The sequence below is a fragment of the Nilaparvata lugens genome, chromosome 2, assembly GCF_014356525.2.
Source record: "Nilaparvata lugens isolate BPH chromosome 2, ASM1435652v1, whole genome shotgun sequence".
In the NCBI taxonomy this organism is placed as follows: domain Eukaryota; kingdom Metazoa; phylum Arthropoda; class Insecta; order Hemiptera; family Delphacidae; genus Nilaparvata; species Nilaparvata lugens.
The window spans coordinates 71011017-71028814 of record NC_052505.1 but is presented as its reverse complement, the minus strand read 5'-3'; the positions used below and the strand labels follow the sequence as shown (position 1 = coordinate 71028814).

Genomic DNA, 17798 nt, shown 5'->3' with positions numbered 1-17798 from the left:
ACCAGTGTCAGCCGAGCCGAGCAGTGGCCGTGCCCGGGTGCAGGTGTGCGTGCGTGCGCGTGTCAGTGCCAGTTGAGGATTAGGAGTTGATTAGCCTAGTATGGTGTCAGCTGTGAAGGGATGCGGCTAGCGACACGTCTCTCCCCGATCGCCTCGAACAACTGGGCAGCGGCAGCATGGCCTCCACTGCCAGGCCACAGCACCGTCCACCCTCCACCCAGCAGCGGCGCGTCTCACTCTCCGCCTCCGGGTAAGCCTAACCTCACCTAACCTCACTCTAGCCGATATCTAGGTCAGGGGGCCCACTCAGCCGCCCCCAGGAGCCAATTCATCGTAATCACATACCTAGTGCTAATATACTAATAGTTTCTTATCTGATTTTCAAGACCACAAATTGGTTGTAATAGGGAATCTACCTTAGAGTCTGATGTTTACAAACCTTGCAGAGCTCATAGAGGACAAAAATATTCAAAACTCCATATCCAAATTGGTTGTAATCTAACGTTTACAGACCTGGGAAAGATTATAGTGGGAATAATTTATGGTTATCTATTTATGTCATTATCCATTGGTTTAACAGAATTTTTGTGAAAAGCCAATGTATTATACCCTAACAACAAGACTAGATCTAGTCTAGTGTTGAATGCTCTCATGCTTTGATTATTCAGAAAGCGATCACAACTATCTACTGATCAGAGTCGAACAAATGCTCCAAATATTGGAAGAAACGCCACGCCAAAACTTGGGTCAGAAATCAACATAAAGCTGTCATAGTTGCAGTCACGTGGTTTTAACTAGCACCTTGACTAGGAGCACGCCATTTTGAAAATACTGCTCAAATAAAAGCTATAAATTATTCTATTGCAAAAGTAATAAAATTGCGTTATTGGTACATCGTACCTATTGAATCGACGAAGCATGGATGCTTCAAAGGCTATGCACTCAAGATCTCAACCTTCTTGAAGTAGGTCCATTCATACCTGTCTTAGGGGTCTTGAGAAATATAACAGCATTAACTTTCACTCTTGGACGGTTCGTTGGACTTCTCCGGACCTTACTGACCATCCACTCCTTGGATGAAGAATCAATCAATAGAATATTATCATTATTCACTTTTTTATGAAGTAATAATGGCTATTCTTTCAATATTACAGTGTAAATTGATTCATACAACGTTCACTAAAATTAGTTTCCCATGTTTTGTCAACTTTTTCATTAAACAAGGCGAAATTGTTCTGATAAATCATTGAAAATCTATAGACGATCTGTATAAAACGATAAGTCCTTTTTGCCATTTTTCTGCATTCTTCCACTTTCCATCGATCTCCTCTATTTTCTTATAGTAAAAATTGCAAGCATACAATACAGCAACAATAAAAATTCAAACATTGCTGAGAATGCTCAATAAAACTACCCTTGAATTCACATTAGCCGGTAATATAACTTCTCATCTGAAGAAGTCTAAGAACCATAGATATGGTGAAACTTTCCAATTCTAATGACTGATTTAGAAGTCAGCACATCAGAGATTTATTCTTACGTGTTTCGAAATTCATTTCCTGGCACCAAAGATTCCACCCCATCTAAATTGGATAATCAGATTCAAATTTATGGAAAAATCCTTGGATGAATATTTATGATATTGTGCTTGTGTTGAAGTACTTTTAATTGAAGAATCTTCTCTACACTAATCGCTACGAGCTCATGAAATGATTCAACAGAGTGTAATTATTCATGTATTTCATGGAAATATATTGGAATGTATGCTCACTGTAACCTCTAAAAGTTGACAGGATTTTCGATGTAGCTGTAGTTGTATAGTACAAACTATTCTAGACAACACACTACTCTGTACTCTTCATTAGACGGCATTGTAATCTTCTTCGTTATAAAATGTACATCAAAACTCATTGTATTTTCTTATAAGGCTTGTCGCAAATCTTTATGCGAAGTGACTTGACACGAGTCGGATAGATGAGTTAATACCACATGAAAATATTATAATGTTCACACGTGCTTGCTCGTGAACATGGTATTAACTCGTTAAGCAGACTCACGTCACGTTGTGTCACGTCGTGTTACCTCTCAATTTGTGGCTAGGCTTAAACCCTTAGAGTCAAAACTGTCCCAACCTCAAGCCCGTAATATGTGTGATTTGTAATATTGCTGATTCCAGAGATAAATTATAATACATTTTTGGGAGACAACCAGCACCAACCTTCAGTTTTTGACGAGGGTAATGTTTACAAATCACACATATTACGGGCTTAAGGTTGGGACAGTTTTGACTCCAAGGGCTTAAGGCTAAGATTCTCAATATTCATGTGGAAACCATAATAAACTTGTGGGAAAGGATTATTAACTGATGGAATTAAATAGAGAATGCATTTATTCAAATGCTAATTAATATTTAACTATTATTTAACGAAAATCCTAAATCAGTTATCCCTGTCTAACATCAGTGCAGAACATCAATAGATTTGAATAATTTCTTCGTAAATTCACTTTAATCTATTATCCATGCACATATTACTCATATTGGAATCATCAGATAGCCAAAACTTTCAAATTTTCATGTAGCCATATTCTCATGAAGACTTGAATGACTGGCTACAATTGGGGGTCACTTAAAAAAACATCAACACAAAGAATAAAAATCAATCAAACATTGTTAGTATTTTCATGATTGACATGCTTGAAATGTCTGGAGATTGACGAACATAATCGTTAATTGAAGAATAACTTACTATAGATCAGTTAAAAATGATCTACATCACCAATAGAAAAGAGACATTCTCCCCGTTATTTTAATATGAAATTTTCACGCATTACGACGCCCAATAATTCTGAAAGAAGTGATAATCAAAAGAAAAACAAATTTTCGTACTGTTTCCAATCTCTTCAAAAAAGTTCAATTTCCTTTTAAACCTTCAACCCTGGAGGTTATTTATCACTACTATCGAGGATGATATTCCACATCCATTTCTATCGTTAAATTGAAAGTTTGAGGGAGTTACAATATCACACGATTTGGCAACCCCGTAATTTCTTCCGATTAGGGGCAAGTCTCAACTTATTTTATACAGAATGAATTATTTTATAGCTTGATTAATAATAACTAATCAATAACTAGATAAACCAATAGATCCCAAAAAGAAAAAAAATCTATTAGTAAAGGAGAGGACTGTCATTGATGAAGTGATGATGAGCTTCCATAATTCCGTTATGAGTCTTTTTCAGTACCTACTTGAAGAATTTATATTATGTTATTGTTTCAATAACAGAGATAAGGAAGATATACATTCAATCATCTGTGAAAATAATTCAACTATAGAAGACTGGTGTGCAGCCAAATAACCTCAGTCTAAACATTAAGAAAACAAATGATATTCAGTTGTGACACGAAAATAGTAGATAAAGAGTCAATGAATTTCCTTGGAGTGAATATCGACACAAATTTAAATTGGAAGTGCCATACCAGTTACATTGCCAAAAACGTAAATAAAAGCATATTCCTTCTGCGAAGACTTAATGAATTGAATTGAATTGAATTGAGTTTATTTCGCCAAATTATACATGATTACAATATTTAAAAAGGGCACAAAATGCAAGCAGCACAACGTAACAATTGTGTAAAATAAAACTTCATGACCTAAGGAGTAATACAATAGGCTAATTATATTAAATTATAATAGTGATACATTTTATAAGAAATAATAAAGGTTGATATCTATTAATAGTGTTATAAATAGAGAGCTTTAGACTATTATAGTTTATCCTAAGATCTGAGAAAATTGCACTGCAAAGCAGATCTAAACCCTAATAGTGAAATAATAATTGCCCACATAGGCCTGATGGGCCTGTTCGTGGGTCAATGAGTTCAGAACTGTATATTATTTATTATTCTACTGATAGCATTATATGTTATTTAATAATAAAGACACACACACACACACACACACCCAGACACGTTGAATACGGAGCAATCGCAATGGCATGGGATATATCCATGAGAAAAGGGTCTACACTTGACAGTCTGTTGACAAAGAGAGAAAGGGGGAAAGAAAGAGGAAATTAGGTAGGCCAATTTAGTGTTGGTAGGCAGATTGTAGCAGCCGCTCACATTGATCTACATCCATAGTCTTCAGCCAGTTTGAGACGATTTTTTTGTATTTGGATATTTTATATATGCCAGGCTGACTAATTTCATGAGGAATATTATTCATAATGGTGTGACACAGAAATGATATATTCCTGTCGCAAACTGAGCGTAAGTTACGCGGGAGACCCGAGTGATGAAATCGCGCATGCCTAGTAAAATGAGGGTAATTGGGCTCTGAATTGAAGTGTATTTTATTCTTAAACATGTACAAAAGAACTGCCTTGATGAAGAGTTGCCTAATTCTGAAAACATCAAAAGTCAGGAACAACTGATCAGATGGAAATCTTCTGCAAAGGCCAAGGCCAGCTTTTATAATTGTTTTCTGGGTGACTGATAATTCATCTAGTTCTTATAAGTTCATTATAATGGAATTGTGGGTTTGCCTGTGGGTTTACTAATGAATGTGTATTTTTCTTACATACAAAGTCATTCTGTGTATGGTATCCGTTTATGGGGAAATTGCTCTGCTGCAATCATTTTTTTCAGGTTACAGAAAAAATCATTGAGAATTTTACGTAGAAAGCCGCCTCGCACACCATGTGGGAATTTTTTTATAGAAAGGGGTGTCTTAACATTGTCATCTTCATATATATTTGAATGCTTGCTTTACATGTCATTAGGAGAAACATTCAGGATTTTGAAATAAACTCTGACTTCCATAGTCATAACGTAACAAATACAAAGTTAGAGTCAGACACTGCCGTTACGAAGTATCTAAACAGAGCTGGCAGCAAATGTCCATAAAATTATTCAACTGCCTACCTGAGTCCGTGAGAGTGATGGATATCGCATCTTACAGCTTACAGGACGTATTTGAGGGACTTCTTAATCGGGAAATGTCTGTATACGGTGGATGAGTTTTTCGCAGTTGAATTTTGATTGGCGTGTTGTATGTTTTTCGTATTGATCATATAGCCTAGTTATGACATGGTTAGTGTAGTTTATTGTATATTTGGGACATGATATCTTGACGTTGTTGTAACATTTCCAATGTTTCTTAACAATAAATGATTCGATTTGATTTCTCTGATGTTTTTACCTTAACTGTTCAGTTTCCTCTAAAATAGTAGAACAGGATAATTTAGGTGTGTTTAGAGAATTCAGGAAATTAAGAAAGAACTGAAATGTCATTATAAAATAATTAGTTTCAAACCAAAAATCTAATTTCACCGACATTCTTGAGAATATAGAATTTGGAAGCTCTGTTCCAGTGAATGGGATATCGCTTACTCAGCCGAAGGACTCAACATTGCGAATGATGGCACTCGCAATTATAGCAATGAAGAGAGATTGGTTTCCGGAAAGTCTAAGCCTGCGACCTACAAGAGATCTAGGCTTTAAGGAACTCAAGGATCTAGGATTAAAGTTCTTAAGATATTGAGAACTTGAGGATCTTGAGGATCTAGGACTTAAGTTCTTAAGATATTGATCTGAAGAACCATAAAATTATTGTGTCATAATTGCTAGAGTTTCTGCTGTTGAATTCGATTAATGAATTGAGAGATTGTGGAAGTAGTAGACGTTATTGATGGACTTGTTCGGTTGTAAAGAATAACAGCTATCTTGATAGAATTGCTTGATGTGAATAATGAACTCATTTATCCAAGATCAAACTCAAGTTCAAATATAAAAGGTCATAGAACGAAGCATCTTGCTGCCTCCCCAAATGTCAAGATGCAAAGATGTGGTGCGTAGGAGGATCAAGCAGCATCGTCAAAACTCGACATCTACATTGAAGAAGGGATAACGATTTTCCACGTACAGTACTCCTGTCATTCCTTCCATGCATTGCACCAATATTATGATCATAATTCACATTGAGTACATACGCACTAGCACTGATACCCTATTGTTATCATTGAAATGCTTTGTTTTCCCAACTTATCATTCCAGTCTTCCACGACAATAATTTTGAATGATCAGCAGGTCAGAAGGAAAGTATGAAGATCTTGAGAGATAGCCAATGTCATAAATGTATGGTCCAGTGGTGCTAAACATTCCTGATACTGATTATCGTTGTACAGTAAGGTACAATGCACCTGGTTTTCATTCTAATCTTGGCCATTATTAAAATGTGATAGTGGATACTAAATATAAAAATTTGATGTGATAAAGAAGTGGAATAATGAATAATAGTTTGGAATTTAGTGTGAAGAATTTATATTTTCCCTTTATTTGTGTTAAAACTCAACTTATAGTAAGATACAAAAAGCTTAAGTTGTACTCAATTCTCGAATCAATACCCTTACTCATGATGACGGCCAATGTGACCTTCAAGATGACCATGTATTATATGTTTGTTGTTGAATTGCAATGGATGTTTGTGGTTGGATTTGAAAATGAAAGATTATTCAAGTAAATCTTGAAAGTAGAAGACTGACGAGAACCATGGCAAATCTCTTCTGAAAGTTGATATTAGAGTAGAATTTGAGGGGTTGAAAAGCGCAACTACTCAATTTTTTGGCAGCTAGCTTACCATTGGTTGTTTTTGTGCTGGTTCCGCGAGAAAGCTGCCAAATGAGCCAATGAGCGACTGCCTTGACCTGCTCTACTTAGATGAGAGCCGTTGCGTTGCGCTGGAACAGCCCTAATGGAATTTCATCCATTTTGCAAAGCAACTCTTGTTATTGTACGGATATCACATTATGTAAGCTTCTTTCCTACGGGCGATACATTTTTCAACGTCACCCTACAATTTTCTTCCAAGAGAGCCGCTAGACAAGATCTATTGAACAAATAAATATATAGCAAGAGTATCCTTCGTAACAAATTATCTCTCTTGATAAATCTAGTACATCCAATTTGATGATTTTAGTCAGCAAGTCTTACATTTTTGACAAATCTCAAATGTGATTTTCTTTTTTGAGTGAACTCATTTGAAATTGTGCTCTTGAGAATTAATGAAGCTTCCATTATTGTTTTCTCTTTTTTGTTTGTTTTTCCATTGAAAACGACCTGAATATAAAGGAAATATAGAATATATTCAACAGTTCTCGCAGTATTTATTACAAAGTCAGTATTTCAAATTTGAAACGTTTGTTTCGTATGAGTTACAGATCAATTTATATTTATTCAATTTTTGCTTTGCTTGAATATAATTATTTTTCACAATGCGGTTAACAAAATCATGAACAATTACAAATCATAAGTTTGCAACGGAGAAAATCAGTGAGAGAAACATTTTCGAGGTGTTTCTTTGCGTAGTAATTATAAAATTCATTACATTGATTACTACTCATTACTATCCATTGCTATTGAGCTATTAGAATTTTTATAGAGCCAAGATTGATATGGATCTGAAGTGTGGGTCATGGATCAAAGCAATTCTGCAGAACTGCTTGTCGCGGAAATGATGTATTGGAGAAAATGCGCAGGCCTATAACTATTAGATAGTATGAAGTGAGGAATGAAGTAATAAGATAGCAGATGGACGGAGTTTGATGGCGGATCGTTGAGCTGTGATGTCCAAGCTCGCCAGCTGAGGAGAACGGATCCTCAGTTTATTGGCGAGGACTCCACTACAAAACTCACCCTCTGAGATGAGATTAATTTCCATTAGTTGCACAAAAAGCGTTGCAAGAAATTGGAATGGGGTGGAGGTTATAAATAGCTAGCTATTCATGGTATAAATTTGAAGAAAATCGTTAGAGCCATTTTCGAGAAAAACGTGAAAAACATGGTTTTTTAGTAATTATCCGCCATTTTTTCCGCCATCTTGAATTGAATTTTATTGAATTTCTTCATGTCGGGTCCTCATGGTATACGGACCTTAAGTTTAAAATTTCAAGTCAATCGGTTAATTAGGAATGGAGTTATCGTGTTCACAGACATACACACACACACACATACACACACACACACACATACACACACACACACACACACACATACACACACACAGACCAATACCCAAAAATCATGTTTTGGACTCAGGGGACCTTGAAACGTATAGAAAACTTGAAATTGGGGTACCTTAATTTTTTTTGGAAAGCAATACTTTCCTTACCTATGGTAGTAGGGCAAGGAAAGTAAAAACATTCAAGTACCACACTGAAAGTGTTAAAGACACCATACATCAGTGTAGATTTTCTACTTATACGTAAATAATAATTACGTATTATTTAACTCAGCGTAGTTCTTGTAATGATTTTTTTCAATCAAGGCAGCTTTGACAAGCGATCAAATGAGTAGCAAGTCGCTCACCCCTTCACCGGGCATTACTTCATTTGGAGTAAGAGTAGAGCAGCAACGTGTCACCTAACTAGCACTGTGAACTTCCTACTTAAGTGAATCATTAAGTGACTACTTAAGTGACTAGTTAGGTGACTACTTAAGTCACCTGAATAGCACTGTGAACTTTCTACTTAAGTGATTTTTTTTTGCATTGGGTTTATTCACACTTCCATTCAGTCAACAGGACTTCGGCTAGAACTTTATTGAAATAGAAGTTGAAAGTGATATGCCTTTTCTCATGAAGGACTCAGAATGAATCTACGTACTGATATGAGCTTAGCAAGCTTTCCGATGAGTTTTTTCTTTTCCAATGTTGAGAGTTGGGAGCCTAGCCATGTTTGACATTGACGTGCGTCCCCGGCGTAGTCTCACTCTCAAGATTGGGTACACGCTCACCAAACTGCCCAGTGTTTCCCAAGAGTGATACTGGTGGCATCCTCACAGACAGAAACTGCTTCAGTTTACTCATGGTATACGCCATCTGGAGTTCAGATAGTCTACTTTCTACCAGCTTGGGCCAGTATGGAGAAGATGTATCCTTCCTTCCCATAAGAAATAGTGACCAAGCTTTCGGAAACCTTCCGGAAACCACCACCGGTGACCGTCTCCAAAGCTCCTCGACCCACGCACTACCAAGCTACAAAAATACACAATATACATTTCCAAGGAAAACCCCTGAAAACCTTCACCACGGAGTAACCAATTATTTGTAATTTTCCTTATTTTTGATCTTCTATTTTAGTCAATTTTAATTTCGAGTCATTCCTTATTTTGTGCCGGGGTATGAGCACCCAAAACCAGAATCCCCGAAATGTCACACCGTGTAGCAAATAAATACATGAAAATCCAAGATGAATTTTATTTATTCCAGATACTATGGTCTCTGAAATCGTTAGGGCTACATAACCAATAACGATTCTTTTCGATGGAAATATTTTAAAATGGTTATTGTTAATTGAGTAGGTTCTTTTTATTGATAGTGAAGTCTGTAAACTAATTGAATTAGATAAGTTAACTAAAATTGTTGAGTATTTGAGTTTAGTGGATTTGTTGAATGTATTAAATTTATTGGATTTGCTGAACTTAATGAATGTATTTAAGTTACTGAGTTGTTTGAATGTGTTGAATCTATTTATATTATTGATTAGGAATTACCTTGTACCTTTCAATGTGAGCTTGTTGAATGTTAGCAATTCATATTAATATTGTTCATTGATTGTAATGTGGGTACTTCCATTGAGCGTGGTTGTATGCAAATTTATAATTGGATCTTGTTATTAGTTTATCTGTTGCCAAACATTTTGTTCATGTGGTTTAATTTAGTCATTGTTAGAATTTGTTATACTCAACTCATTTGTATGGTTATACCGTGTACAAATAAAATGATTTATTATCATATTATTATTATTTATTCCAGGGAATAGATTAATGTATTATTTATTTCATCCCATTCCTAGAATAACCCAATCACAGTTATCAAAAGTCATTTAGAAAGTGATTGACATGGATCTAAATTAGATAAACTGTATGATATCTTGTATGTTTTTCTTTAGGGCTGCTCTTAAATATGAATAAAAATTAGAAATCCCAGTACCCTTTTAAAATTGTTCAATTACAACATGCTTCGGCTATATAATGTCATTATCAATCTATCTCTTTTCTGTATAGGGCTACTTTTTATAGAAATAGAAAGAAAAATAAAAATCTCAGTACCCTTTAAGAATTATTTAATCACAACATGTTTCGGACATTGATGCCATTTTCAAGTCTTGAATAATTCATAAAGGGTACTGAGATTTTTATTTTTCTTTCTATTGCCATTATCAAGTATTATTATGTCTTCATAATGGCTTTATATAGCCGAAACATGTCGTAATTGAACAATTTAAAGGGTACTTGGATTTTTAATTTATATTTATATGTATGATACCTTATTTTATCAAATGTTTTTTATAATTCAAAAATACGATATTTTCATCTCTGCATCTTCGTGCAAGAACCTTAACACAGAACAAGATAATGTCTTGTGATATCATTTCAAGCCACAATTCACAGCCTTTTGTGTAATACTACGTATTAGATATTGATGCAAGTTTGTCAAGTATGTCAATTTTTGTTCAATTTTGTAGAATTCAGACGACAACAAGATTGGCAAAAATGTATTTGGAGAGGCTTATTTGTGATTCCATACACATTCAAAGTTGCCAATTTGTAATGTAGTTGGAGATTTGGATATCAACATTAAATATAACACCGAACTGAATCAAATGAAAAGCAGTCAACTTATGAGTAGTTGCCGTTCGTGAAGGTTCAGTGAATATTCGTAATGCATGGATCGATTTTGATTCATCATCAATTTGTTTCTCAACGAGTTGAAGAGATTCAAATACTTTCTCAAGATGTAGAATCTCAAACTCGATTCAAGCATTATTGAAAGAAAAAATGTACTCCGATCTTCCAAACTTAACATATTGAATCTTCTCTGATTCTTCCACATCCGTTGCTCCCTGTAGGTGCAAATTATGAATCTTCCTTAGGTGTGAATTTTGTCGATCTCCCTTATTTCCAACACTTTCAAGCGATATTTCAAGAGTTGAAACAAGAAAAGGGTGCACAGCACCTAGGAGTAGCGAAGGGGTGAGAGAAACAACCGAAGAAGCAAAACAGAAGGGTGAATTGAGGATGGTAGAGAGAAAGAAAGAGCCGTAGAAGAGGTTTAGGAAGCTGAAGAAGCAGAGGAAACTGTGAAGACGTTGCCAGACACAGCAGCTCTCCATTGTTTCCAAGGTAACTTTACATCGCGACTCTGGTCTTGAGTGAGAGCTTTCGCTCGTCCTCTTCCCTATCACTTCTCTCACCCTTTCACAATTCCATCTACAAATCCTTTGCGCCATGCTGTGCCTTTATTGCTTCGTTTTTGTATGCTTGAATCCACCCCGGGGATTTTGAACTCACCCGCTTTCCTTCTTGAGAAAATTCCCAACTAGAAGTATCGCAGATAGATGGAGAGTACCATTGAAATATATGGTGCAGTACAAGGACTCTTTTACGTTCTCTCAATAATTAGAGTGACGCGTGACGAAATTCTCAACAAACATTATTTAGAATCAAGTCGAATTTATTTACAATCAATTGACAAAACAAAAGACATTAAAATATAGATAAAAAACAATAGCAATAGAGATAGAAGTTCATGATGAATAGATGATCAGTTTTAAATTTTGCTGGGAATTGTATTTGAGAAAATGATTAATAAGAAGTATGTAAATTATTAGTTCGACTTTTCTCAATGTCAAAATACAGTACATTGGATCAGAATACAGTACCGTACAAGTTGAGCAATTATAAAACTTGTCACCTATCGCCACTTTTTGGGGAGAAGACATTATTTACTATTCATTCCAAGTATTAACATAACAGTATTTAATTCAATGAGCCGATATTTTCTAACGATGTGGAATTTGATGAGAATCTACTACAATTCCAAGAATAATCGAAAAAACGATGGAGTTAATTGGCAAGGCGGAACACCCGAAAGAGTATTCTCCACCAAGGAAAGCTGTGCAAACATAATCGAATGTTCAGAATCGAATCGATATACATTAGTGAAGGAATGATTCATAGACAGACAGACAGAAAGATATTTATATCCAAAAAAAAATCTAAATAACAACATTAATAAATATCTTATGTACTCAAACAGAGTTTCAATACAAACAACAACAAAAATCTGGTGTGGTACACTCACACAACTTTCCTTGCTCATTGATCCATAAGCCTCATTCTTAAACGAGGATAATTTAGGGGAATAACATTATGCCGATTGGTGGCTAAATAATTTTATTAAAACTACGATTATACTATTGTTATTGTTTTCAGAGTACTTTTTCCTTTGTTTGAATTATGAAATTTGAGGATTTTTAAAGAGTTGTCAAAACAGCTGTTCCACAGAGAAGAGAATGTTCTCCTACTTTGTGGCTGTTCTAAAAATAAAATATCGACATGTTGTGTTCTTTTGAATAAACTGCTCTACCTACCTACCTCACGCACGAGAATGAGGTTACAAATTTCTCAAGGATGGGGTGGACCCCCTGTTAGTTTCTCAGGGAGGAGACTCATGCCAGTTAATAGAGCTGATTATGACTATGAAGGGTATGAATTTGAAAAATATCGTTGGAGTCGTTTTCAAGAAAACCGTGAAAAACATGGTTTTTTAATGATTATCTGCCATTTTTTTTCAAGAATATTACGGAGCTCCTGCTATTTTCCCAGAAATGAGACTCATGTCAGTTGATATGGCTTATAAATAGCTATCCATGGTATAAATTTGAAGAAAATTGTTTGAGCCGTTCTCGAGAAAACCGTGAAATACATGTTTCTTTACTAATTATCCGCACGCACGAGAAGGAGGTTACAAAGTAAATTTCTCAAGGATGGGGTGGACCCCCTGTTAGTTTCTCAGGGAGGAGACTCATGCCAGTTAATAGAGCTGATATATGACTATGAAGGGTATGAATTTGAAAAAAATCGGTCAAGTCATTTTTGAAAAAATCGTGATAGAAATTTAACAAAATTCATTCTTCTCAGGAATATTACGGAGCTCCTTAAATTTTCCCAGGAATGAGACTCATGTCAGTCGATAGGCTTATAAATAGCTATCTAGGGTATAAATTTGAAGAAAATCGTTGGAGCCGTTTTCGAGGAAACCTTGAAAACATGGTTTTTTAGCCATTATCCGCTATTTTTTCCGCCATTTTGAATTGAATTTTATTGCATTTCTTATTGTCGGATCCTCATGGTATAAGGACCTTAAGTTTAAAATTTCAAGTCAATCGGTTAATTAGGAATAGAGTTATCGTGTTCACAGACACACACACCCACACACACACACAAACACAGACCAACACCCAAAAATCATGTTTTTGGACTCAGGGGACATTGAAACGTATAGAAAACATGAAATTAGGGTACCTTAATTTTTTTTGGAAAGCAATACTTTCCTAAAAAACAATCTCATGAATACACTAAGCCAAATAACTTTTTAGAACATTGTCTGGATGGGCAAATGCCTGTGCGCAAACCAGAGTTGCATACTCCATATTTATTTATTTAGCGTATGGCAGATACACAACAAATATATAGCTCATGAGTCTCAAATGCCTAGATATGCACTGTATATTTCTAAATTCTTTGAGACGTTGTGTATTTTTTGGTCAGGAGAACATACGTTTGTCTGACCGCCATTATTTGCAAGTCCATTTTGCATACTCCATAAAATGTAACTTACTATACACCAGACCTGAGCCAGCCAGGTAGCTCGATATTATTATTATTATAAAAAAATTTAAAAAAAATTGTACTAATGTGACTTGAGCTTAATTACATCTATTTGTAAAAACGATCATTCAATAATACAACCACTAAATAATTCAATGAACAATGATATAAAACATCTTATTAATTCAGAATAGGTTTTTATGTACCCAACTACAGTACGACCAAAATTCTGTATGAGCAATACAATCATGAGCGAGTACTGAAGTGCTGCTGCTCCAAGAGGATGCATGCTATGACTTAACCAGGCTCCGGAACAAGATTCTAATGTCCACTAACTTCCAGATCAAAGCAATTATCGTGTTGTGTTGTTTCCGCTTCGAACGCTGCCATCACGTCCTCCTGCTCATAGGCTCTTCTAGGAGATACAGGAAAGGCCCTACTCAATTCAAACGGCCAATGAAAAGCTGGCATCATTTCAAACTCAAGCTGTTCATCTTTGTATCTTTGCACCATTTTAGGAGATCGTATTGCATATTGCATGTATTGAGTTGCTTTATCCAGTTGCACATTTCTATTGATAAAGACCTACTTCATTTTCGGTTGTTACATTGAGATTGATACTCCTATATGTTCCCTGTATCACTTGATTCTATCCCCTAATTATTTTCTACTGGAGTAAGATTCATACAATCATGCTTATAAATACTGATTGCTTTTATTGTAGCGAAATCATGGAGGCTGAAAATTCCATATATCTCTATATAAATGAAAATCGAGCCTCAAATTTTGACGTTCAATAACTTTTTTATATGTGCACCGAATTTGATGATTTTTATTTAGTTGTGTTCGTTATGTTCAGGGCCAGGTTTATGGCCTATCAAATTTATAATCCGACTTCAGGACTCTTTTCTACGGTCCTTCAAAGTTTACATGTAATCCTTAGGGGAGAAGATTTGTGAGCTGGCCACACACAGAAATAAAAATCAGCAGTTTTAATCATTGCGTCATCCAGCAGCCGTCGCTATATAGTAGACAATAGTGTGTGCTGCTCCATAACCGCCCATGTATTTTATTATTCTAAACCCCCCGAGTAAAATCTAAATGACTGTTCTGTTTGTATAACCATCCAGCAGTGCGACCTCAGGTTGAAGACTTTCATGCTCCAAAGACATTGCTTTGTTTCGAATAATTGTGCTGTCTTCGGTGTTTGGAATCAATTGATTTCTTGTACATTATTTATTTTGCTGTTGGAAAATTTATATACAAAAATTTTAATAGTAAATGTTCGAGGAGAATCACTTTCCAAATAATAAGTAATGAAAAAATACAAACTGCTGCACAACTAACTTAGCACATAGGAAATCCATATTGAGGTATAAATGTAAATACTGATTGTTGGATAATTTTCATAAAAGTATAGTGATGCATCAGATAAAGCTAAGGCTAAGAACACGTGAGGAGGAGCGGCTTGGTGATACAACATACAAAGAGTTGATCTTATGGAGATTGCCTTATCACACCGTTCCACGACATGCCCGATTTGATGTGTGTGTGAGTGTTTCCATTAAAGCCAATAAGCAAGAAGCACCTGAATGCAAAATGCCGCATCGCGCCTCCTCAGGTGTGCATCCAGCTAAAGTTTGTCATGAGATGCATTAACTATTTGGCGGTACGAAGTTCGCCGGGCCAGCTAGTACTTTATAAAAGGCATAATAATAGTGAAGTGTTGTGTTTCTTTTCTGGCTCAAAATTTTGCAAAATTACTCAAAAATTTCCAATCTGTAGAGATTTGAGTAAAATATTTTTGTTTTTAATCAGTTTTTAAATATCAAAATTCAAAATTTTCAGTTTAGTCTTTAGTTTTGAAGTGGAAATTGGAATTTTTGAAGTGAAAGTGAAATCTTAACCTTATTCTTTTTTGAAACTTTTATTTGTGAAATTTGGGAGAAGACAGTTTTGGGCTATGCCTGTTGTCTTCTCCCAATCATATTATATTTATTATAATTATGATTTGTAATGACAATGGAATAAATAAATAAATAAATAATCTGATGCTGTAGTCTTGTTATCTTACAGATCGGAAGTGATGTTAGAGAGTACTAACACTCGGAATTAATTTTCCACTTTCGCTCCAATAGATCGAGTGACGACGTTGTAATATTGAATTGATGAACATTTGAGCTCCAATAAAGTATAATGTGGACAATGCATCGCCGTTGAATGTAGACAGTTCAGCCGTTCCACCTCAGTACTTCTTCAAGGATCCTATACTGGCTGTACTGATCCTATTCTTCCTATACTAGCTTGGAAATTATTCAATTCATTTCTATTGAATTCAATTTCAATTTTAAATTCTCTCCAAATCGATTCCGAGGGAGAATGCTACCCATAAAGAGTTGAAATTACAAATTCAAAGTGATCACCACAGGAAATATAATATGTTGCTGATTGAAATCCTATTACTGGCCACAATAATACTATACGCAACTGTATAATTGCCACTCAATTTCCTGATTCCCACTTATCTTAATTGTCTAACTGCGTTAGTTGAGAAGACCGTGTCAGTTTCTCGCACGCTATAATCCTGAAACATGAATACCTTTGAAGGGTTGTCTGCCACTTGGACGGTTTCATAGCCTGCTCATCACCGCAGGTAAAAACGTGTTGCTCATTTAAATCCTATTATTGGCGACGATAATACTATGCACATTAGAAATGATACACACGATTGCTTCAATTCACCTATAAGTTCGTTTAGTAGTTTAAAGCCAGGTGTACTTTCAAGGCTTCATAGTGGGAAAGGTAACAACTAAATACATTTTCATACTGTTGTAGAAGGGAGGCTACACTTTTCAGTTGTAAAGGGGCGGAGGGCAGTATAGTAGCCGGAAGCGGCGGTGCCGCCTGTCAGTGGCAATTTGTTGCGGCTGACCTGACAGAGTCCGAGGCTCACTTGAGACAGTCGGCTCGGCCGGCCAAGCAAATTTGCCAAGATAAGCAGTCCAAGCCTCGACCCAGTGCGGTGCTGTGCGGTGCGGTGCGGTGATAACGAAACAACGTGTTCTGCCTCTTCTGTCCTTGTCGGATGGCTCTCACTCGCTCTCAAAAAGGAAAAATCAATACAAAAGGTCCGTACTCTGAGCCCGACTTCTCCTCACACTCTTCCATCACTGTTTACGATAAGAGTAGGAACGGGTTGGCGCTCCTCCTCCTCTTTCCCCTTCTCCCTCAACCACCTCCTTCCATACCTCCTCTCCACGTGCAGATCACATCGGCTCCTTGGATTCGGTCCGCCATACTATGTAGACCTGCCGGCAACCATTCCCGAATCGCCGTGTCTGTCTACTCGGCCCAGACTCAATAACATCTAGATAATCAATCAGAGTGGAGGAGAAGAACGATAAGGAACTACGGCAAGAAATTACCAAAGAGTTTTTCACGAGAGAAATCACATGCTGGAAAATGTGATGCTTGGAAATTCAATCAGCTCAATTGAATTAACTGAATAAGGGAAACGCAATTCTTTGTTCTTTTATAATGAATTACTCAACATATTCTAGGTTTCAAGTTATGGTAGTTCCGTGATACAGAACCCACTCAAGTAGAGGTGAAATATCATGATTATATTATCGCTAATAGAACAATTATACAACATATCTGACATGAACACATAGAAACTAAACTCTTATTCAAGTACATAATGTACTATGATAATCGAATAGAATGAATGATCGTAGGGATCAAACAAATTTCGAAGTTTGAGTAGGTAGTACAATAGTTCAGTATTCATGTATTATGTCAAACATTTTACAATTGACGCTGTATATTCCATTGTTATTTTGGTTGTTGTCTTCTTATGCAATGAATGGTGTTTCAATTTTTCAATGACCGTTTTTTACCCACCGCCAAGTAGCCAGAATCAGATTCTGAAGTGAATATTTGAAACAATATTATGACAAGGAAATTGGAATTCGAATCCGTCATTGAAGATCAGTCAAGGGGCTACCTACCTTGCAGTGAAGGGGTTGGCTCCCAGAATTCCACTGAAGTTGAGAGAACAGTGACAAATCTGTTATGAGAAGTCATCACCATCTGAATAATGCCTTCAGAAATAAGATTGTCAAAT

General features: G+C 35.9%; 1 protein-coding gene across 5 annotated transcripts in view; it reads left to right on the top strand.

Annotated features, from left to right (window-relative positions):
• Nucleotides 1–17798, top strand: part of LOC111043318 (potassium/sodium hyperpolarization-activated cyclic nucleotide-gated channel 2) — a 325145-nt gene continuing 307347 nt past the window's right edge. For 3 of the 5 annotated variants that reach the window (XM_039421602.1, XM_039421600.1, XM_039421604.1), the window contains exon 1: nucleotides 3–250. In XM_039421602.1, the coding sequence (XP_039277536.1) occupies nucleotides 177–250 (74 nt within the window). In that variant the 5' untranslated portion in view covers nucleotides 3–176. Of the gene's footprint in view, nucleotides 251–17798 lie in introns of all 5 variants that reach the window. The other 2 variants (XM_039421603.1, XM_039421605.1) reach the window with 1 other exon arrangement.